Source organism: Erinaceus europaeus, chromosome 23, assembly GCF_950295315.1.
Source record: "Erinaceus europaeus chromosome 23, mEriEur2.1, whole genome shotgun sequence".
NCBI lineage: Eukaryota > Metazoa > Chordata > Mammalia > Eulipotyphla > Erinaceidae > Erinaceus > Erinaceus europaeus.
Window position 1 is genome coordinate 4,261,441 of NC_080184.1, and position 22,587 is coordinate 4,284,027.

General features: G+C 42.3%; 1 protein-coding gene and 1 pseudogene across 1 annotated transcript in view; both read left to right on the forward strand.

The window, feature by feature from the left end:
* Window positions 1-11,310, forward strand: part of LOC103122226 (extracellular calcium-sensing receptor-like) — a 31,449-nt gene extending 20,139 nt beyond the window's left edge. Inside the window, exons 5-9 of the mRNA XM_060182206.1 lie at window positions 3,993-4,135; window positions 4,814-4,913; window positions 6,207-6,327; window positions 7,039-7,041; window positions 10,388-11,310. Coding sequence (XP_060038189.1) covers window positions 3,993-4,135; window positions 4,814-4,913; window positions 6,207-6,327; window positions 7,039-7,041; window positions 10,388-11,310 — 1,290 coding nt within the window. The remainder of the gene's footprint in view (window positions 1-3,992; window positions 4,136-4,813; window positions 4,914-6,206; window positions 6,328-7,038; window positions 7,042-10,387) is intronic.
* A 2,845-nt stretch (window positions 11,311-14,155) lies between these two features.
* On the forward strand, window positions 14,156-22,587 carry LOC107523042 (vomeronasal type-2 receptor 116-like; annotated as a pseudogene).

A 22,587-nucleotide genomic window follows, 5' to 3' on the forward strand; every position in this document is an offset into this window, starting at 1 on the left:
TCCACTGCTCCTAGAGGCCATTTTTTCCCACTTTTGTTGCCTTTGTTGATGTTATTATTGTGACTGTTGTCATTGCTGCCATTATTGTTGGATAGGACAGAGGAGCAAAGACAGAGAGGGTGAGAGAAAGACACCTGCAGACCTGCTTCATTGCCTGTGAAGAGGCCCCACTGCAGGTGGGGAGGCCCCAGTACTAACCAGGATCCTTGGCCTGGTCCTTGCACTTTGAGCACTGTGCGCTTAACCCACTGTGCTACCGTGCAACCTCCTCCAGTTTCATTCTTTCGCAGATTTATTTTTTATCAGTTTACTAGGGATGAGGTGAATAGTTTCTGTTATAGTTGCTGACACATGAGCATAGATTTTCACCCCATCCATGAAAGATATCTGCAAAACACCATAACCCCCAAAACATAGGTCATTTTTTATTACTAGTGATTTTTAAAAAAATTTTTACTTATAAAAATGAAACATTGGCAAAACCATAGGATAAGAGGGATACAACTTCAGACAATTCCCACCACCAGACCTCTGTATCCTATCCCCTCCCCTGATAGCTTCCCTATTCTTTAATCCTCTGGGAGTATGGACCCAAGGTTATTGGGTTCATACTCCCAGAAGGTGGAAGGTCTGGCTTCTGTAATTGCTTCTCCACTGAACATGGGCATTGACAGGCCAATCCATACTCCCAGCCTGTCTCTCTCTTTCTCTAGTGGGGAAGGGCTCTGGGAAAGTGGAGCTCTAAGGCACATTGGTGGGGTTGTCTGTCTGGGGAAGTCCGGCTGAATCTTGCTAGCATCTGGAACCTGGTGGCTGAAAAGAGAGTTAACATACAAAGCCAAAGAAATTGTTGATCTATCATGGACCCAAAGGCTGGGAAAGTGAAGATGAATTGTTGTGGGGGTCCTCCATTTTGTAGCTAGCTAGTAGGCATATTTTAGTTATATTTCAAAGGGCCTATAGCTATACTAGTGTTTTGTTTGTTTGTTTGTTTTGTTGTTGTTGTTTTGCCTGAGCCTGAAATATGATATGCAGGTGGATCCAAATTACTGTCTGGGGAGATGATGTCATGCTGGGAAAAGGACCAGAAAGCTGGATCAGGGAAGAGAGTAGCTCCTTAATATGGGAAAGGGGTATAAATATTGTTGAGTGTAAACCCCATCGATTTGATGTGATCTGGGGCCCATAATTAGCTTAGGAGCCTGTGTGACCTCTGCATCCCTCTAGATCTGAGCTTACCTTCTATGGTCGTGAGTAGGAACATTCCAAGCTGTCCTAGTACCCACCTATCTTCCTCAGGTGTGTCATAGAGTATGTTGTCAAGCCTCCCTTTGGCGGATGGAGCGCTCTCTACCATTGTTGATCCAAGTTGAGGGCAAGGTCCTATGGGGGACCACAAAGTGGTCTATTGTGTTGTTCTTCATAGAAATGACTGGTACCAATGGAGAGAGGTATTTATTTGAGTTCTAGACCCATCAAGTCTGTTTGGGACTTTCAGGATTCCCTGATTAGGGCCTCGGCTGGTGGAATGGCCTGATAGTGACTAAAAAGTCATGGTTAAAGTAGGTCAGTCTCTTGCCCTTATTCATCTTTTGCAGTTCTTGCTTTGATAAGGATATCAAAGGATGCTTTTGATAGCTTTGGAGTGAGTGAGATAACTGAATAGGAGGCAGGTGAGGAGGATATCTAAGTGGATGCTATTTCATTATGAACTTGATACAGATGCACTAAAGACTATTGTGTATTTTTGCTTTCAAGTATATATTTTGCCCTAATTTATGGATACATGTAAACATATTCTCTAACAGGACCTGGCCTATACCTAGGTTTTGGGACTTTGTTAGAAAGTGAACTGCCTGGAATGGAATTAGAGAATCCTATGAAAGGATAGGTCTCACCTGAGTAATGAGGGTGAGGGGTTGGCATTCCATGCCTAATGTCTCTGTACAAAGTCTGAGATGAAGCATGCTGAGATGGTACTCGTTGCATTGATTAGGTTGGAATTGGCAGATGCAATACTATTTGGTATGACTTGAGTTTGAATTAATAATGATTGACAATTGTGGGATAAGGGGGCTGGGATATGTTACACCTGGTTAAGCGCACACATTACAGTGCACAAGGACCCTGTGTTCATCAAGCCCCTAGTTCCTACCTGAAGAGGGAAAGTTTTATGAGTAGAGAATCAGTGCTTCAGGTGTCTGTCTCTCTCCCTCTCTATCTCCCCTTCCTTAAATTTCTGACTATCTCTCTCTTTTTTCTTTTTTTAGATGTGACAGATTTTTTTTTAAGAATTCATATTTTTGGGAGTTGGGCGGTAGCACAGCAGATTAAGTGCAGTTGGCACAAAACTCAAGGACCAGCAAAGGATCCCAGTTCGACCCCCCCGGCTCCCCACCTGTAGGGGAGTCTCTTCACAGGTGGTGAAGCGGGTCTGCAGGTGTCTAGCTTTCTCTCCCCCTCTTTGTCTTCCCCTCCTCTCTCCATTTCTCTCTGTCCTATCCAACAATGATGACATCAACAATAATAACTACAACAACCATAAAACAAGGGCAACAAAAGTAAATAAATATTTTAAAAGATTTTATTTATTTATTCATGAAAAAGATAGGAGGAATAAAATAATTAGACATCACTCTGGTACATGTACTGCCGGGGATCAAACTCTTGACCTCATAGTTTAGAATCCAATGCTTTATCCATTTCATGACCTCTCAGACCAAACAGCTGTGACAGTTTTTAAAAAATATTTATTTACTTATTTTCCCTTTGTTTCCCTTATTTTTATTGTTGTAGCTATTACTGTTGTTGTTGATGATGTTGTTGTTGTTGGATAGGACAGAGAAATGGAGAGAGGAGGGGAAGACAGAGAGGGGGAGAGAAAGATAGACACCTGCAGACCTGCTTCACTGCTTGTGAAGCGACCCCCCTGCAGGTGGAGAGCTGGGGATTCAAACTAGGATCCTTACACCAGACTTTGCGCTTTGCGCCATGTGTGCTTAACACGCTGTGCTACCGATCAGACCCCTATTTATTGTAAATTTTATTAGTGAGTTAGTATTAACCAGTGTAGTTGACCCAACATTGTAGATATGGATTGACTATGTTATATACTTATTGAAAATATAATGAACACCTAGCAATATATAAAAGGGTATCAAGTAAAGTCATAATATGGTCTCTGAGTGTGCATCCTTGAAGAACTTACATGCCATTTGTGAGACAATGACACTCCACTCTTTAAACAATTGCATATGTTCTCTGCAAAGTACGGCATTTGAAACCCAACAGAACACATTGCAGAGAGAGCCGTCTGTGGTGTGTGGCACACAGCATTACTTTTTACGCATTCACAACTTGTTTTCCTTTCCCTTTTAATAAATGTATGTAATTTTACTTATAGAGGTGCACATTATCTTATGATGTTAGGTACTCACATAAAATGCAAATTTTTAAGTAATTTATGTATTTATTAATGAGAAGGAAAAGAAGGAGAGAGACAGAAAGAACCAGATACAGGGCCCACGTGGTGGCTCACATGGTTAAACTCACATTGTACTAAGCACAAGGACTGGTGAAAGGATCCCATTTCAAACCCATGGCTCCCACTTGCAAGGAATCACTTCACATGTAGTGAAGTCAGTGAAGCCTGTCTTTCTCTCACCCTCTCTATCTTCCCTTCCTCTCTCAATTTCTCTCTGTCCTGTGCAATAACATGGAAAAAATGGCAGCCAGGAGCACTGGATTTGTAGTGCAGGCACCGAGCCCCAGTAATAACACTGGAGGCAAGGAAAGAAGAAAGAAAAAAAGAAAAAAAGAGAGAATGAAAAAATAAAGAGAGGGAGAGAAAGAAGGAAGAAGGGGGCAGAGAAAGGGAGGGAGGAATAAAAGACCAAGCATCAATCACTCTGGTGCATATACTGTCATAGATTAAACGCAGGAACTCATGTTTGAGAGTCTGATGCTTTATCTACTGCATCCCTTCCATATAGAATAGAATTTTAAAACTCATCCAAGGGGCACAAAATAGCCTAGGAATAAGTAGCTGTGAGAATGATAGCAATGTAACTGACTGGAAAACTATAGGCATAGAATTAAGAATCCAGAAGCACTTGAATGGGACCCTCAAAAAAAAGTGACTGTATGGCTTGATTCTAATTTAGTGTGTCAGAATAGTTAACATGAAAAATAGATGACACTACAGCAGCAATGGAAAACAAGAACCACAGAAGGGGAAATGCATAAATAAATATAATAATAGAAAAAAATTTTAAAAGAAGATAGTGAAAAATAGATGAAAAGTCAAATTGTAGCAAATAATTGTAAATCTGAATAACATGGAAATAAAATAAGACATACCTCACTAACAAACTATAAGTGTAAGAATAGAAGAAAGAAAGGGCCGGGTGGTGGCACACCTGGTTGAACGCACATGCTACAATATGCAAGGACCCATGGTCCCCACCTGCAGGGGGAAAGCTTCTAAGTGGTGAATCAAGGTTGCAGGTGTCTCTCTGTCTCTCATCCTCTCTATCACTCTCTTTCCTCTTGATTTCTGACTGTCTCTATCTAATAAATAAATAAAGATAATAAAATTTTTTGAATAAGTATAGAAGAAAGAGTTTCACTATGTTGAGATCAAAACAGTCCTGCAAGGTGCTACATTGTAGATGAAATGAACTAAACATTTAAGTATTATCAATCTATTAAAATTCAATGATAAAAGAAAAAACATAAAAGTCCTACAATAAAATTTAGGGAAACCATTTCATGATATTAGAGTGTGTAATGAATTTTGGTTATAACACTAAAGACAAAGACAAGAGCGTAAAGAACAAAAACACAATGACAATGAGTTTTCAAATATTTGTGTGTCAGGGCCAGCAACAGAAAGAATAAACATCCTACGAAATGTGAGGTAGCATCTGCAAATCATACATCTGATAAATGGATATTCAGAACAGAGGAAAAGGGATAGGGGAGATATCATAATGGTTATGCAAAAACCATGTGTGCCTCAGGCTCTGAAAACACAGGTAAAATTCTCAACCTAAGCCAAAGCTCGGCAGTGCTACAGCCAAATAAAAATACTGATAAACCTCAGTGCATGAAAAGCAAAAATTGGTGTATTGCACTAATGTAAAGGACCCTGGAGTGTGTGTGTGTGTGTGGGGGGGGGGTTGAGAGGCTTTCAACTATATTTACTATAAACCATTAACAAAATACGTCTAAAAGGAAAATATATGCATTATTTATTTACTCATTATTCATTTATTATTTATAGCTACAGAGACAAATTCAAAAGGAAGGAGACAGAGAGGGAGAGGGAATGAGAGACACCTGCCACAGGGATTCACCTACTTATAATGTGACCCCCTGCAGGTGGGATGCCTCGGTTAGGGTTAGGGTTAGGTTTAAGGATAGGTTTAGGGTTAGGGTTACGGTAAGGGTTAGGGTTAAAGTTAGCGTTATGGTTAGGGTGCCTAGGGTGACAGCTGGGATCCTTCTGCTTGGTACTTTGTGCTACCTCTTGGTCCCCATGGACATTTTCCAAAATATATGAACAAATGGTCCAAAACAAAAGATCATCTGCATCATTAATCAACAGCATGAAAAAGATGAAAACTGCAGTAATGTTTATTAAGATGCTTTAGTATAAATATTTGAATTGTAGCTCTCAGGCCTGGAAGTTTTTGTTACTAGTTAAGCAAAATTTGTAATAATTTCAAAGATTGGAACAGAGATACAGTTTCAAGACCCAGGCACCCTCCTGCTGGGAGGAAGCTTCTCAAGCAGTGAAGCAGGTCTTCAGGTGTCTATTTTTTCTGTCCCTCTCTATCTTCTCCTCCTCTCTCAATTTCTCTTTGTTCTATCCAATAAAATTATCAGAAAAAAATGGTGACCAAAGAACAGTGGATTAGTGCACTGAGCTACATTAATAAGTCTAGAGAAAGAGAGAATGAGAGGGAGAGCTAGGTGGAAAAGAATTTCAGTTTTACAAGACAAAATGTTTCTGACTATCAATTTCACAGAAATGTGCATGTAATTCACAATATAGAACATATGTCACTCAAAAGATGGTAATTTTATGTTATTTATTTTCACACAAATCTAAAGGAAATTAATAGTATGGTAGAAGCACAGAGAAGCCCTCATACCTTCTAAAAGATGTAAAATGGTAACAAAATGTCTCTTTTTAACTCCAGCCCCCACAATCAGTGTGTACAAAGAGGTGTGGTCCAGGATTCATGAAAGTTACAAATGAAACTCACACCTGCTGCTTTAAATGTGCTGTTTGTCCCAAGGGGGAGATTTCAAATAAAACAGGTAGGAGTGTCTCTGACTCGTCTCTTGTACTCAATGAGCTTTATCACTTCAGTGAAAAGGGAAACTCAGATCTCAGCAACTGAGTTCTAGTTCACCCCAGTTTGCCACTGATTCGTTAACTCGTGTATTCATCCTGTTCACCTTTCCCTTGGTTTTACCATTTCATTGGTGAAAGGGGGTTAACTGAGCTCTATCTGAAAAGATGATTTTTTTTTTTTTACTGGCTCTAGGTAGCACCATCCTCTAGCATGTGTGTTATAAAGTTTAAGATGCCAATTGGTGTTTGAACACATCTGAGTTTTGGGGAGTTTCCATGGAACTTGATAAATCTTCACTCACATATGTGGTTTCCTTTGAGTCAAAAAAGCTCTTTCTGCCTATCTGAGTGAAGTACATCCCAGCCATGTATCAGGCTTCTTTGCCCATTAGATTGATTATCAAAGCCAATAAATGTGATTTTCTGCAAACACAGTGCACCCGTCACTCATAGTGATACAAAACGTGCTTCCCATTGTCTCTAGTGGCCAATTTAAATAGAGCTACAAGCTGTCAATAAACCATCAGAATCAACTGCCCAGCAACTTGGAAAGACAGCAAAAAAATTACAAAAATATGGTCAAGTCTTGAGCATAAGGGTGCTGATATGTGGCAAGAGTTTTCTGTGGTACCTTCAAGTCCATACCAGTTGCCATTGAGAACTCAAGTCAGCAGCAGGTGAGGGATACTGCAGACTTACAGAGTAACCGCAAAGTGTACAGTTAGTGTTTCTGATTACTTGGTATCACATGTTGATTCTAGATTTATCCCATAAGAGGTAGTAGTACCAGTGTTCACAAAAATGAAAATAACCTCTAAGTTCAGAAAATGTAGGGCTGTAATAATTTTGGATGGGGGAGAAATCTGATTTCATTCTTCCAGACCTTTGATGTAAAAGGAGGAATTATCTGCATGACAGGCAAATGATTTTGATTATTAAGTTCTAACTGTCATATTATTCCCCTAAAGGCTGTTCATGAAATTTCTGCTATATATTCTGAAACAATGCACAATTAATGCCTGGGTTGTTTCCTGAGGTGTTGCATTAAATAATTTTTAGAAAGGTGAGCAATCCAGGAGGTGGCTTAGTGGCTAGAGCTTTGGGCTTGGAACATGATACGTTGATTTCAAGAATAATATTCTGCTTTTTTCTCTTTTTCTCTCTCTATCTCTCATACAGGGGAGTTAAATTTTGGTCATCATGCATCACAACTTGTCTTTCCTACTAAGTGTGCCACCAGCTAGCCCACAATTTAAAAAATTACATATTATTGGGTATAAACAGAGAGAAATTGAGATGGAAGGAGGACAGAGAGATAACTGCAACCCTGCTTAACCACTCCTGAAGCTTTCCCCCTGCAGATGGGGACCAAGGACTTGAACCCTGGTCCTTATTCACTGTAGTGTGTGTGCTTAACCAGGTGCACCACCACCTGGGCCCCTAACCAAAACTTTTTTAGCCAGTTGCAGGACTAGCTTCGCGGGCTGAAGAGAGAGATGACCAGGGACTCATGGCTGAGCTGGGAAGCAGTATCTCTTTATTGACAAACGAAGCAGGGATTTGGTTCAATAATTTAATCTCTTCTAATCACAACACAATTCTGTCCTGCATCCCTCCTGAGGCGGAAGTTTCAGGGACAGGAAGTATGTAAGATGGGGGTGGGGAGAAGCAAAAGGGCAGGAACCAGTGGGGATTAAACCAATGTCCCAGAGGCAGGAGGGACCAAACCAATGAAACAGAAGGGGTTTTAGAAGCATACCAACAGCCAGTCATCTATCAGCATTTAGTCTGCCCTCATGATGGCTATTGTACAACAGCTTTCTATTTATTTATTTATTTATTTATTTATTTATTTATTTATTCCCTTTTGCTGCACTTGTTGTTTTATTGTTGTAGTTATTCTTATTGTTGTTAATGATGTCATCATTGTTAAATAGACAGAGAGAAATGGAGAGAGGAGGGGAAAGCAGAGAGGTGGAGAGAAAGAGAGACACCTGCAAACCTGATTCACCACCTGTGAAGCGACTCCCCTGCAGGTGGGGAATTGGGGGCTCGAACTGGGGTCCTTGCACTTTGTGCCACCTTCATGGAACCCGCTGAGCTACCACCGGACTCCCGTACCAGAACTTTCTTATCCTCTCATCTGTCATTGGACAGCCAGGTTGCTCTCAAGGTTGGGCTATTGTGAATTGTGCTACTATGAATAGAAGTGTCTATAAAAATAATAGTCATATGTTCTAGATTGTCTGGTTTAGTGGAACATAGTTGTAAATCTTAACTTCATATTTTTCTTTGAATTTCATTATAATTTGTCCTAACTTCTTCCCTTCCCTTTACAATCCTATTCACTAGGTCCTCTATCTTTTATTAAAAATTTATTGGGGGGACTAATGGTTTTCAGTGGACAATAAAATTCAATAGTTTATACGTGCACAACTTTCCCCAGTTTTCCACATAACAATTCAACCCCTTCTAGGTCCTCTTCTGCCATCATGATCCAGAACCTAAACCCTCCCCCCACACCCCAGAGTCCTTTACTTTGGTGCAATACACCAGACCTAGTCCAAGATCTGCTTAGTGTTTTCCCTTCTGATCTTGTTTTTCAACTTCTGTCTATAAGTGAGATCATCCCACATTCACTCTTCTCTTTCTGACTTATCTCATTTAATATGATTTCTTCAAGCTCTATCCAAGATGGGGTAAATAAGGTGACTTTGCCATTTTTAGGGTCCTCTAGCTTTTCCTGTGAGTTTGGCTAAAGGCTTAGCAACTGTATTTAGTCTTCAAAGAACTTAGTTTTATTGATTTTTATTGTTTTCAATGTTATTTATTTCTTCCCTAAATTTAATTTCCTTCCTCCTTCTGATTTTGTTTTTGCTTTTCTAGATCCTTCAGATGTAAGGTTGGATTATTTATTTGAGTTGCTTATTATTATTATTTGATATGAGTCTGTATCACCACAAATGTCCCATATATTCTGTTTTTATTTTTAAGTGCAAAGGCTGTCTGGTGATTACTATGCTTTCTTCCCCCATTAATATGATAGTGTAGGGCCTGGGTGGTGGCACACCTGATTAAGCGCACATGTTATAAGCTCATGGACTCAAGTTCTACCTGCCAGCCCCAATCTACAAGAAGGGAAAAGCTGTATGAATGATGAATCAGTGTTGCAGGTGTCTCTTTGTCTGTTTCCCTCTCTATTATACCCTCCCCTCTTGATTTCTTGATTTCTGGCTGTCTCTGTCCAATAAATGAATAAAGATAATTTTTTAAAGTTTTAAAAAATATATGCTAGCATATCCCATTTTGATCAATTAGTAACTAACTTTTTAAAAAAAATATTTATGTATTTCTTCCCTTTTGTTGCCCTTGATTTTATTGTTGTAGTTCTTATTGTTGTTGTTATTGATGTTGTTGTTGTTGGATAGGACAGAGAGAAATGGTAGAGGAGGGGAAGGCAGAGAGGGAAGAGAGAAAGACAGACACCTGGAGACCTGCTTCACCATTTGTGAAGTGACCCCCTTGCAGGTGGGGAGCTGGGGACTCAAACCGGGATCCTTACGCACACCCTTGCCCTTAGAACCACCTGTGCTTAACCCAGTGCACTACCGCCCAACTCCCAGTAAATAACTCTTAAGGTTGCAGAATCCTGTACTCCAAAACTCACTACCTGCATACAAACCAATCTCCCTCTCTGGTTCCCAAGGATAGAGAACATCTAGGACCATGTAGTCTGGCCCTACCAAGGCAACTGCAGTTGGAACCAAAAATGTCATTAATCCAGGATTTTTTTTTCATAGAGCATAAAGTTCTAACTTTAAGTTTATTAGTTTGTACTGTCTACAATAAGCAGCCAAATTTAAATTGTGTTTGAATAGGTTACCTGTCATTTACAATCATTCTACCTGGATTAGGAACAGAAAATGTTACCACAGTGTATGCAGTTTTGGACAGGTGACCTGTAGTAAGCTTCTTAAAAGGAAATGTTTTGTAAAACCAATGAGACATTCCTGTATTCACCAGATGCAGAGCAGTGTATCCAGTGCTCTGAGCAAGAATATTCAAACCAAGAGAGAACCTTCTGCCTCCCCAAGTTGGTGACCTACTTGGACTTTGAAGATCCTTTTGGGATGGCTCTGGCCTGCACAGCTTTGTGCTTCTCTGTCATCACAGTGGTGGTTTTGTGGGTCTTTGTGAAGCACCAAGACACCCCCATAGTCAAGGCCAATAACAGGACTCTTAGCTACATCCTGCTCATCTCCCTCCTCCTCTGCTTTCTCTGCTCCTTTCTCTTCATCGGGCGTCCACACCCAGTCACCTGCATCCTCCAGCAAATCACATTTGGACTTGTGTTCACTGTGGCTCTCTCCACTGTGTTGGCAAAAACCATCGTTGTGCTATTGGCATTCAAATCCATGAAGCCAGGAAGAACCATGAGGTGGCTGTTGGCATCAGGGGCTTCTAACTATGTCATTCCCATCTGCACTCTTGTCCAAGTGGTTATCTGTGGCATATGGTTGGGACTGTCTCCCCCCTTCATTGATGTAGACACACTCTCTGAACCCAGGCACCTGCTCCTCGTGTGTGACAAGGGCTCAGTCACTGCGTTCTACTGTGTGCTGAGCTACCTGGGATCCTTGGCCCTGGTCAGCTTCTCCTTGTCCTACTTTGTCCGCAACCTGCCTGACACCTTCAATGAAGCCAAGTTCTTGACCTTCAGCATGCTGGTGTTCTGCAGCGTCTGGGTCACCTTTCTGCCTGTCTACCACGGTGCCCAGGGCAAGCTCATGGTGGCCTTGGAGATCTTCTCCATCTTGGCCTCCAGTGCTGGTCTCCTAGTGTGCATCTTTGCTCCCAAGTGTTACATTATTCTGATCAGACCTGACAAGAATTCTTTGAAACATCTAAAACATAAAATGAACCCTAGGAGAAATGCATATTCTTAGGTTTTCATCCCACGTGTCTGTCACAATTACAGAATTCTTAACAAATCAATCAATCTGATTTTCCATTTCAGTAGTATCATGTCACTGAGACAACCTTAGTGAGAACTATGTGTTGATGAGCAACCCTTAGAATAATCCAAATGTGTGATTCATTGAAAAAATCTCATTCCTCAACCATTAATCCCCCACAAAAGGGTGAAGAAAGAAAGAAAGGAAGAAAGAAAGAAAAACAGAAATGCATGCTAACTTGGTGGCCCACATGATGAATACATGACAGTGTCCACAACCCGTTGGCTTCCCAGCCTCTGCACATCTCCTTGCTTCCTGTTTATCTAGCAAGATCTACTTCCTTCCATTCTTAGCCCCATTTTATCCCACTACTACCCTCCTTTCTACTTACTATGGCCTCCACTGTTGGTCCCCAGGCCCATACATGGTGATACTCAGTCTGCAGACGATGCCATAAACAGCTTTCACTCATGACCCCAACTGCACCACACCTGTGGTCATTTATAGTGCTGACTGCTGGTCATCCTTGACTAGGTCTACTAGCCTTCCCACTGCCTTCTGCTTCCCTTATTATTTCCCTTTTAACCAACAGCATTCACTTTTTTTTTCTTCTTTTGACACCAGGGTTATTGCTTGAGCTCAATGCCAGCACTATGAATCCACCACTATTCCTAGTAACATTTATTTTCTACTTTTATAAGATAGAACAAAAAGAAATTGAGAGAGGAACTAAACATACAGAGGAAGAGAGGAAGATAAACACCTACAGATCTGCTTTGGTACTTGGGAAGCATCTCTGCTACAGGTGGAGAGAGAAGGCTCAAATCTGGGCCCCCACACACGTGAGGATGTGTGCTTAAAACACCACAAGCAAATCTCATCTCATATGTAATATCCTTGCCTTCAGGTTCTTGATTATTGAACAAGCTGTTCTGCTTTATATCTGAATGTTTTTTTCAGCCACCAGGTTCCAGATGCTACCATGATACCAACCTGACTTCCCTGGCCAGGTGACCACACCAATGTGTCCTGCAGATTCACCTTTCCAGAGCCCTGCCCCACTAGGGAAAGTTAGAAATAGGCTGGGAGTATGGATAGACCTTCCAACATCCATGTAAATTGAGGAATCAATTGCAGAAACCATATTTTCCTCCTTCTACATGCCATTATGATCCTGGGTCCATACTCCTAGAGCGATAAAGAATAGGGAAGCTTTCAAGGGAGGAAGTGGAATCAGGAGTTCAGATGGTGGGGATTGTGTGAAATTGTACCTGTCTTGTTCCATGGTCTTGTCAATATTTCCATTTTATAAATAAAAAATAAAAAACACCACTACCCAGTCCCAGTGTTCACCTATTTTCAAAACTGAGTCACAGTGTGAAATTGCTCCCAGGAAATTATAATGTTTTATAAACACAAGTACTAAATAAAAGTCATGGCCCCCAGAAATTGTTATTTTAAAATAAGTTTCTGTGTTTTATTTATTGACAGAAAATTATTGTAGATGTTTATATTTTACAAAATATATGCTATACATTTTTGAAAAATTTTTTCTTCTTCCTTTAGAGTTTTTCTGTATTAATGTTACTTTAAAATAGATTGGGGTGGGCCCCAGATCAGTTCAAATCAGTGGGGTTTACTGTCAAAAATATTTATACACCTTCCTATATCTGGGAACTACTTTCTACCCTGATTCAGCTTTCTGGATCTTTTTCCAGTCAGATATCATCTCCTCAGACAATAGCTTGGATCCACCTGCATATCAGATGTCAGTTCTCAGAAAAAAAAAAAAAAAACTGATATAGTTATAGGCTCTTTGGAATATAAATAAAAAAGGACTACTACCTGTTGGGTAGTGTGCCAGCTCCCCCCGGCTTCTGTCTCTAATCCTAGCACCGGTATGCCTGTGTGGGATTGGTTTGATCCCACTCAAAGATGCGGTCTATTTACATAAATCACTTTTACATTTACATAAAGCACCACCCTCCCTCCAGGGCATTGGTGGTTCAGTGGTAGAATTCTCGCCTGCTCTGCCCCCTCTCCTTGTCACACACTGATTTTCACCAATCCCTTTTCGCTCCACCCTCTCTATGTCACATCCTGTTTCCACCCTACTTGGAGAGTATAAATACAGCTGCTCTTCTGATTAAAGACACTTGGAAATTGCTTTCCGGCTCCGAGAGTTCCAGAGTGTATCTCCTGTGAAGCTAGTGCAGCGCGAGTTCCTGATCCCTTTCCCATGCAGCAGCCTAGATCGGCTCCAGTTGAGTTCTCTCCAACCCAGAGAGTACTTGCTCAGAAAGAAGCACCCTCAGGCTATCCCGACAACTACCTATCTATAAAATGGAGATCCCCCGACTCTTCATCTGCACAATCTCAAGCTTTAGGTTCATGATTAGTCAAAAGTTTGTTTGACTTTATATGTTAATTCTTTTTTCAGTCACCAGGTTCCAGATGCGAACATGATGCCAACTGGACTTCCCTGGGCAGATGACCCCACCAATGGGTCCTGGAGCCCCACTTCCCCAGAGCCCAGGTCCAATAGAGAAAGAGAGAGAGAGGCTGTGATTATGGATCAACCTGCCATTGTCCATGTTCAGTGGAGAACCAATTACAAAAGCCCAACCCAGGGTCATTATGGGGTACAGAAGGCGGAAGGTTTGGCTTCTGTACTTAATTCCTCACTGAACATGGGCATTGGCAGGTCAATCCATACTCTGAGCCTGCCTCTCTCTTTCCCTAGTGGGGAAGGCTCTGGGGAAGCAGGGCTCCAGGACACATTGGTGAGGTTGTGTCCTAGGAAGTCTGGTTGGCACCATATCTTCTTTATCCAGTCATGGATATTGGTAAGGATGTGGAGAAAGAGGAACTCGGTTACACTCCTGGTGAGAATGCCAACTACTGAAGTCATTGTGGAAAACAGTTTGGAGAATTTCTTAAACAAATACAAATGAAGCTGCCTTTTGGTCCAGCAATAGCACTCCTAAGCGTTTCTCCAAAAGATATGAAAACACCACTTTGAAGGAACATCTATACCCCCATGTTCATAACTGCATTATTCACATTTGCCAATGTACAAGCAACCTGTCAGTCTTTGATATGCACAGGCATCTCCTGGAGACTTAACTGACGTAGACTCTACTGAGGGTGATCCAGCCACAATGGGAACCATAAATTTTCACTTTTTTTAGACAGTCCCTGGTGATAAAGAGACTTCTCAGATACCTGTTGTAATAGAATCTCCTACTTCCCCCACCACACAGACACCCAGATAGCCCTTATGTCAGTGTAGTGCTAATTTTTACAAAGGCTATTGGACCTGGAAAATTGCCTGTCACAATCATAGTGGCAAAAAATAAATAAATAAATCTACTAGCTCTCTTTCTCTCCACCACAGGTTTCCATTTAGACACAACAAATTGAGTCAGGGGCCCCAGTATCTCTGAGTAAGAGTAAGTAACCAAAGTCAACTTGACCATCTCACACCCTTGCCTTTCACGTCTCTACACAAACACTCTTGTCTCTTCGGCTTTGTTATCTGGTTAGTAAAGAGTGGACCCATAGAGGTGATCTCTGTGGGTGTAGGAGCTGCTCAGGGAGGGCATCTCATAACCCCCCCTGAGGAATCACTGGTTCCTCTTCAGTGTGGAGATTTTCTGACCTGCTTCAGCCCAAGTGACATCTTCTATTATGTCCACAGGAGACTGAGAGTCCATGCAGATCCACAGGGTTTCAGCTTCATCAACATGAGGGGGTATCTTCATGCTGGTGAGAGGAGCAACCTGATTCCTCTGAAGTAGTTTCTGACCTGAAGACTCCTTCAGACACCAGATGTAGGTGTGTGAGGTGGCTCTACCCGGAAGGCTCTTGGAGGGGTTGTGGGCCTCCTGTGCTGTTAATGCGACTACACACCAGGGTGTGGGTGCAGCTGAGGTGGGGTGATAGATCTTAGTATAGGTGTGGGAGGAGGGATTGGAAAGCAGGAGTCTGGTGGTGGCGCAACAGGTTAAGTGCACATGGTGTGAAGCACAAGGACCTACTCAAGGATCTCATATCAAGCCCCCAGCTCCCTACCTGCAGGGGAGTACCTTCATAGGCGGTGAAGCAGGTCTGTAGGTGTCTATCTTTCTCTCTCCCTCTCTGTCTTGCTGTCCTCTCTCAAATTCTCTCTGTCCTGTCCAATAAAGTGGGAAAAATGGGCATCAGAAGCAGTGGATTTGTAGTCCTTGCACCTAACCTCTGAAGAAGAAGAAGAAGGAGGAGGAGGAGGAGGAGGAGGAGGAGGAGGGGGAGGGGGAGGAGGAGGAGAAGGAGAACAAAAAAGAAGAAGAAGAGGAGGAGGAAGTGAAGGAGGAGGTGGAGGAGGATAAGAGGGAGAGAGAAAGGAGAGAGAAGGGAGTGAGAGAGAGGGAGAGAGAGAAAAGGGAGTGAGAGAGAGAAAAGGGAGTGATAGTTGGAGAGAGAGAAAAGGGAGTGAGGGGGAGAAAGAGTGGAGAGAGAGAGAGGACTACTGGGGATACAGTGCAGCCCTTGTGTGTGGAGATTTAACTTTGAAATGAAAAGGCCAGTCCTGCTTCCTTGGAATGACATTGGGGACATTTTTTTCAGGGTTCTAGGGTGACCTCATCCAGTACCCTTGCTGTACCACATGTGTTAGCAGTTGGGCCGGGACTAAGGGGTGACACTGAGGGGCGGATGGCTGGGACCCTGTGGAGGTATATTTCTAGGAAGTCTGGTTTCTGTCGTGAATCTTAATTGTAATCTTCTCTGTGGGTTCATAGGAGCTCAGGGGGCCCAGTGGAGAGTCTAGGTTTTGGCTGCACAGCCTCACAGGCCTCACTGGCTGCTTCTGTCACGTATTTCTCATCTTACAGAGAAATTCCTATCACCCACCCAAGCTGGTTTCCGCCCAGGAAGATTTACCTGCGAACAAGCCCTGGCCCTCTCAACTTACATTGAAAATGGATTCCAGAAGAATTTAAATATGGGTGCTGTCTTTGTTGATCTCACAGCAGCCTATGACACGGTCTGGCACCGTGGTCTCCTAGTCAAGATGCCTGCCTCCATGGGTGGCCAACACTATATCGTTCCTTCTCCAAAACAGAAGATTCCGGGTGCATCTGGGTGACAAGTCTAGCAGATGGAGACCTGTCTCAAGTGGCCTCCCCCAGGGCTCTGTTCTGGCTCCTACGCTATTTAATATTTACATCAATGACCTCCCAGAAACTTCTTCATGGAAGTTCATCTATGCCGACGGCATCTGTTGTGCAACTCAGGCATCCAAGTTCGACATCCTCGAGGAAACACTCACGAAAGACATGTCTCTAATATCTGATTACTGTAAAAAATGGTGACTAATCCCTAGCACTGCCAAAATGGTATCATCTGTTTTCCATCTACACCATGCCTCGGCCTCGCGTGAGCTTAATGTGCAGCTTGGCGATACGAGAATCCGGCATGAAGCCCAGCCAGTCTATCTTGGCGTTACTCTCGATCGCACTCTGTCATTTCATGAACATCTCATAAAAACTGCAGCAAAGGTGGGCGCGAGGAATCACATCATTGCAAGACTGGCCAGCTCCTCATGGGGCGCGAGCGCTTCCACACTACCATCATCCTCTCTGGCATTATGCTATTCCACTGCAGAATACTGTGCCCTAGTATGGTTCCGTAGCCCCCATGTCCACTTGGTCGATTCCAAATTATATTCCTCCATGAGGATAATTTCTGGAACCATCCGTTCCACCCTGGTTCCATGGCTGCCAGTTCTTAGCAACATCGCCCCGCCAGATATTCGTCGGGATGCGGCATCATCTAAGTTCATTTCCCATGTCTACGCTCTACCAGACCTGCCAATATACGCGGATATCTTCGCCTACCCTGTCCAACGCTTGACGTCTCATCACCCAATCTGGTCCCCTATGCCTACACTGAACTTCTCTGTTCCAGTCTCTTGGAAACAGAGTTGGAAGTCAGCTGAGGTAAAGAACAAACACCTCATCACAGACCCCTGCAAGCGTCAACCCGGCTTTGACCTAGCACGTTATGATTGGGCCCTCCTCAATCGCTATCAAACAGGCCATGGCCGGTGCGCCGCTATGTTCCATGGCTGGGGAGCCAGAGATGACCCGAATTGCCCCTGCAGCTACAGACAGACTATGACCCACAGAGTCAACGACTGCCACCTCTCCAGATTCAAAGGAGATCTCAAAACTTTACATCAGGCTCAACCTGACGCTGTTGACTGGCTACAGAAGAAGGGCAAACGCTAGAAGAAGAAAGTGGGAGACTTCAATACCTCACTCTCACACATAGATCAACAATGCAGAGAACCAACAAAGATAAAAGAGAATTGAATGAAGAGATTGACAGACTAGACCTCCTGGACATTTTCAGAGTCATTCACCCCCAAAAACTGGAATACATCTTTTTTTTCAAATCCACACAACGCATACTCAATAATAGACCACATAGTAGGCCAGAAAGACAGCATCAATAAATTCAAGAGCATCGAAATCATCCCAAGTATCTTCTCAGACCACAGTGGAGTAAAACTAACATTTAACAACAAATGGAAAATTATTAAGAGTACAGAATTTGGAAACTAAATAACATACTCCTTAAGAACCACTGGGTCAGAGATTCACTCAAGCAGGAAATTCAAATATTCCTGGAAACAAATGAAAATGAAGACACAACCTATCAAAGTATTTGGGACACAGCTAAAGCAGTACTGAGAGGGAATCTTATAGACATACAACCACATATTAAACACCAAGAAAAACCTCAAATGAACGACCTTACTGCACACCTCAAGGACTTAGAGGAAGAGGAACAAAGAAACCCTAAAGCAACCAGAAGGACAGAAATCACTAAAATTACAGCAGAAATAAACAACATTGAAAATAAGAACCATACAAAAGATCAATGAAGCCAAATGTTGGTTCTTTGAAAGATTAAACAAAAGTGACAAACCCCTAGCCAGACTCACCAAACAAAAAAGAGAGAAGACTCAAGATAGTGGAGTCTATATATGGCAAACCTACAGCCAACATCATACTCAATGGACAGAAGCTGAAAGCATTCCCCCAAAGATCAGAGATTATACAGGGCTGTCCACTGTCACCATTACTCTTCAACGTAGTATTGGAAGTTCTTGCCATAGCAATCAGGCAAGAGAAAGAAATCAAAGAAATACAGATTGGAAGGAAAGAAGTTAAGCTCTCACTATTTGCAGATGATATGATAGTATACATAGAAAAACCTAAAGAATCCAGCAGAAAACTACTGGAAATTATTAGGCAATATAGCAAGGTATCAGGCTACAAAATCAATGTACAAAAATCAATGGCATTTCTTTATGCAAACAGTAAATCTGAAGAAGAAGACATCCAGAAATCACTCCATTTACTGTTTAAGTAAAATCAATAAAATACCTAGGAATAAAGTTGACCAAAGAAGTGAAAGACTTATACTGAAAACTATGAATCGCTGCTCAAGGAAATAGAAACTGATACCAAGAAATGGAAAGATATCCCATGCTCATGGATTGGAAGAATAAATATCATCAAAATGAATATTCTCCCCAGAGCCATATACAAATTTAATGCGATACCCATCAAAGTTACACCAGGATTCTTTAAGAGAATAGAACAAACAATACAAACATTTATCTGGAACATGAAAACACCTAGAATTCCCAAAACCATCTTGAGGAAAAGAAACAGAAATGGAGGCATCACACTCCTAGACCTTAAACTATATTATAATGCCATCATCATCAAAACAGCCTGGTAATTGAACAAAAATAGGCACACAGACCAGTGGAAAAGAATTGAAAGCCCAGAAATAAATCCCCACACCTATGGACATCTAATCTGTGATAAGGGGGCCCAAAGGATTAAATAGAAGAAGGAGGCTCTCTTCAATAAATGGTGCTGGGAAAACTGGGTTGTAACATGCAGAAGAATGAAATTGAACCATGTTATTGCCGCAGAAAAAAAAAATCAACTCCAAGTGGATCAAAGACCTGGATGTCAGACCAGAAACAATTAAATACTTAGAGGAAAACATTGGTAAAACACTTTCCCACCTACACCACAAGGACATCTTTGATGAATCAAACCCAATTGCAAGGAAGACTAAAGTAGAAACAAACCAATGGGACTACATCAAATTGAAAAGCTTTTGCACATCCAAAGAAACTATTAAACTAACAAAGAGACCCCTCACAGAATGGGAGAAGATTTCATGTCATACATCAGACAAGAAACTAATCACAAAATATATAAAGAGCTCAGCAAACTTAGCACCAAAAAAGCAAATGACCCCATCCAAAAATGGGCAGAGGATATGAACAAAACATTGACCTCAGAGGAGGTCCAAACGGCTGACAAACATATGAAAAACTGCTCTAGGTCACTGATTGTCAGAGAAATGCAAATTAAAAAAACACTAAGATACCACCTCACTCCTGTAAGAATGGCATACATCAAAAAGGACAGCAGCAACAAATGCTGGAGAGGTTGTGGGGACTGAGGAACCCTTTTGCATTGCTGGTGGGAATGTAAATTGGTCCAGCCTCTGTGGAGAGCTGTCTGGAAAACTCTCAGAGGGCTAGATATGGACCTTCCATATGATCCAGTAATTCCTCTGCTGGGATTATACCCTAAGGACTCCATAACACCCAAGTAAAAAGAGGTGTGTATTCCTAATAGCTAAAACCTAGAAGCAACCCAGGTGCCCAAGAACAGATGAGTGGCTGAGAAAGCTGTGGTATATATACACAATGGAATACTATGCAGCTATCAAGAACAATGAACCCACCCTCTCTGACCCACCTTGGACAGAGCTAGATGGAATTATGTTAAGTGAGCTAAGTCAGAAAGATAAAGATGAGTATGGGATGATCCCACTCATCAACAGATGTTGAGTAAGAAGATCTGAAAGGGAAACTAAAAGCAGGTCCAGACCAAACTGTAAGTAGGGCACCAATGTAAAAACCTCGTGGTGAGGGGTAGACATGCAGCTTCCTGGGCCAGTGGGGGGTGGGAGTGGGTGGGAGGGATGGGTCACAGTCTTTTGGTGGTGGGAATGGTGTTTATGTACACTCCTAGTAAAATGTAGTCATATAAATGACTAGTTAATATGAGAGGAGGAAAATTAGTTGTATGTCTAAATTTTTTTATAACACAGACTATTTCTAATATATAGGCTGTGTACTTGTATGCGGACTCTCTCAAAAGCCTAGACCAAGTATATCAGAAACAACCAATAGCACAGCTATATACAAGATACTGGGTACTGTACAGCAAACCCTAACAAAAGGACGTTTCAAAGTTAACCCAATTACCAAATAATGTGATGATAACATTAACTATTCATTTTCTTTTTGAACCCTAAGACAGCAGGAACCTCACATCTCCACTATAGAGCCTCTTCTCCCCCCAGTCCTCGAACCCTTGGATAGGGCACACTTTCCCGTATGCATCTCCCAATCCATATCAAATAATATTTCCTCTGATGATCACAACCTAATCAACACAACGATTGCCACCTCAACATGCTTCACTTCAGACTGTGTCCAGAAACTTCACGTGTGGAATGACAACCCTTCAGCTTCATTACTCAGCTGAGACCTTTCCTTTCATAGTATACTCTAATTCCATCTCAGGTGGTTCACTTTCTAACAATGTCCCAAAACCTAGATATATACCAGTTTCTGTGGGAGACAGCATATGTTCACACGTATCCATAAACTACTGTAAAATATATACCTGAAAGCAGAAGTACACTAGAGTTTGCAGTGAGTATCCCTTTAACACTTCCTCTCCATTATTCCAACCTTTGGGTCCATGATTGCTCAACAATTTGTTTGACTTTCTATGTTAACTCTCTTTTCAGTCACCAGGTTCCAGATGTCATCCAGATGCTGGCCAGGCTTCCCTGGACTGAAGACCCAACCAATGTGTCCTGGAGCTCAGCTTCCCCAGAGACACACCCTACTAGGGAAAGAGAGAGGCAGACTGGGAGTATGGACCGACCAGTCAACGCCCATGTTCAGCGGGGAAGCAATTATAGAAGCCAGACCTTCAACCTTCTGCATGCCACAACAACCCTGGGTCCATGCTTCCAGAGGGATAGAGAGTGGGGAAGCTATCAGGGGAGGGGGTGGGAGATGGAGATTGGGCGGTGGGAATTGTGTAGAGTTGTACCCCTCCTACCCTAAGGTTTTGTTAATTTATCCTTTCTTAAATATTTTAAAATAAATAAATAAATAAAGCAAAAACAAAAAACAAAACAAAACAGAAAAAGGAAATGTTTTGAAAATCAATAAGATATCCCAGATACAGAGCAGTATATCCAGTGTTCTGAGCAAGATTATTCAAACCAAGAGAGAACCTTCTACCTCCCCAAGTTGGTGACCTACTTGGACTTTGAAGATTCTTTTGGGATGGCTCTGGCCTGCACAGCTTTGTGCTTCTCTGTCATCACAGTGGTGGTTTTGTGGATCTTTGTGAAGCACCAAGACACCCCCATAGTCAAGGCCAATAACAGGACTCTTAGCTACATCCTGCTCATCTCCCTCCTCCTCTGCTTCCTCTGCTTCTTTCTCTTCATCAGGCATCCACACCCAGTCACCTGCATCCTCCAGCAAATCACATTTGGACTTGTGTACACTGTGGCTCTTTCCACTGTGTTGGCAAAAACCATTGTTGTGCTATTGGCATTCAAATCCATGAAGCCAGGAAGAACCATGAGGTGGCTGTTGGCATCAGGGGCTTCTAACTATGTCATTCCCATCTGCACTCTTGTCCAAGTGGTTATCTGTGCCATCTGGTTGGGACTGTCTCCCCCTTCATTGATGTAGAAACACACTCTGAGCCCAGGCACCTGCTCATCGTGTGTAACAAGCGCTCAGTTGCTGCGTTCTACTGTGTGCTGGGCTACCTGGGCTCCTTGGCCCTGGTCAGCTTCTCCTTGTCCTACCTTGTCCGCAACCTGCCTGACACCTTCAATGAAGCCAAGTTCTTGACCTTCAGCATGCTGGTGTTCTGCAGCGTCTGGGTGACCTTTCTGCCTGTCTACAACGGTGCCCAGGGCAAGCTCATGGTGGCCTTGGAGATCTTCTCCATCTTGGCCTCCAGTGCTGGTCTCCTACTGTGCATCTTTGCTCCCAAGTGTTACATTACTCTGATCAGACCTGATAAGAACTCTTTGAAACATCTAAAGAGTAAAATGGACCCCAGGAGAAACGGACATACTTAG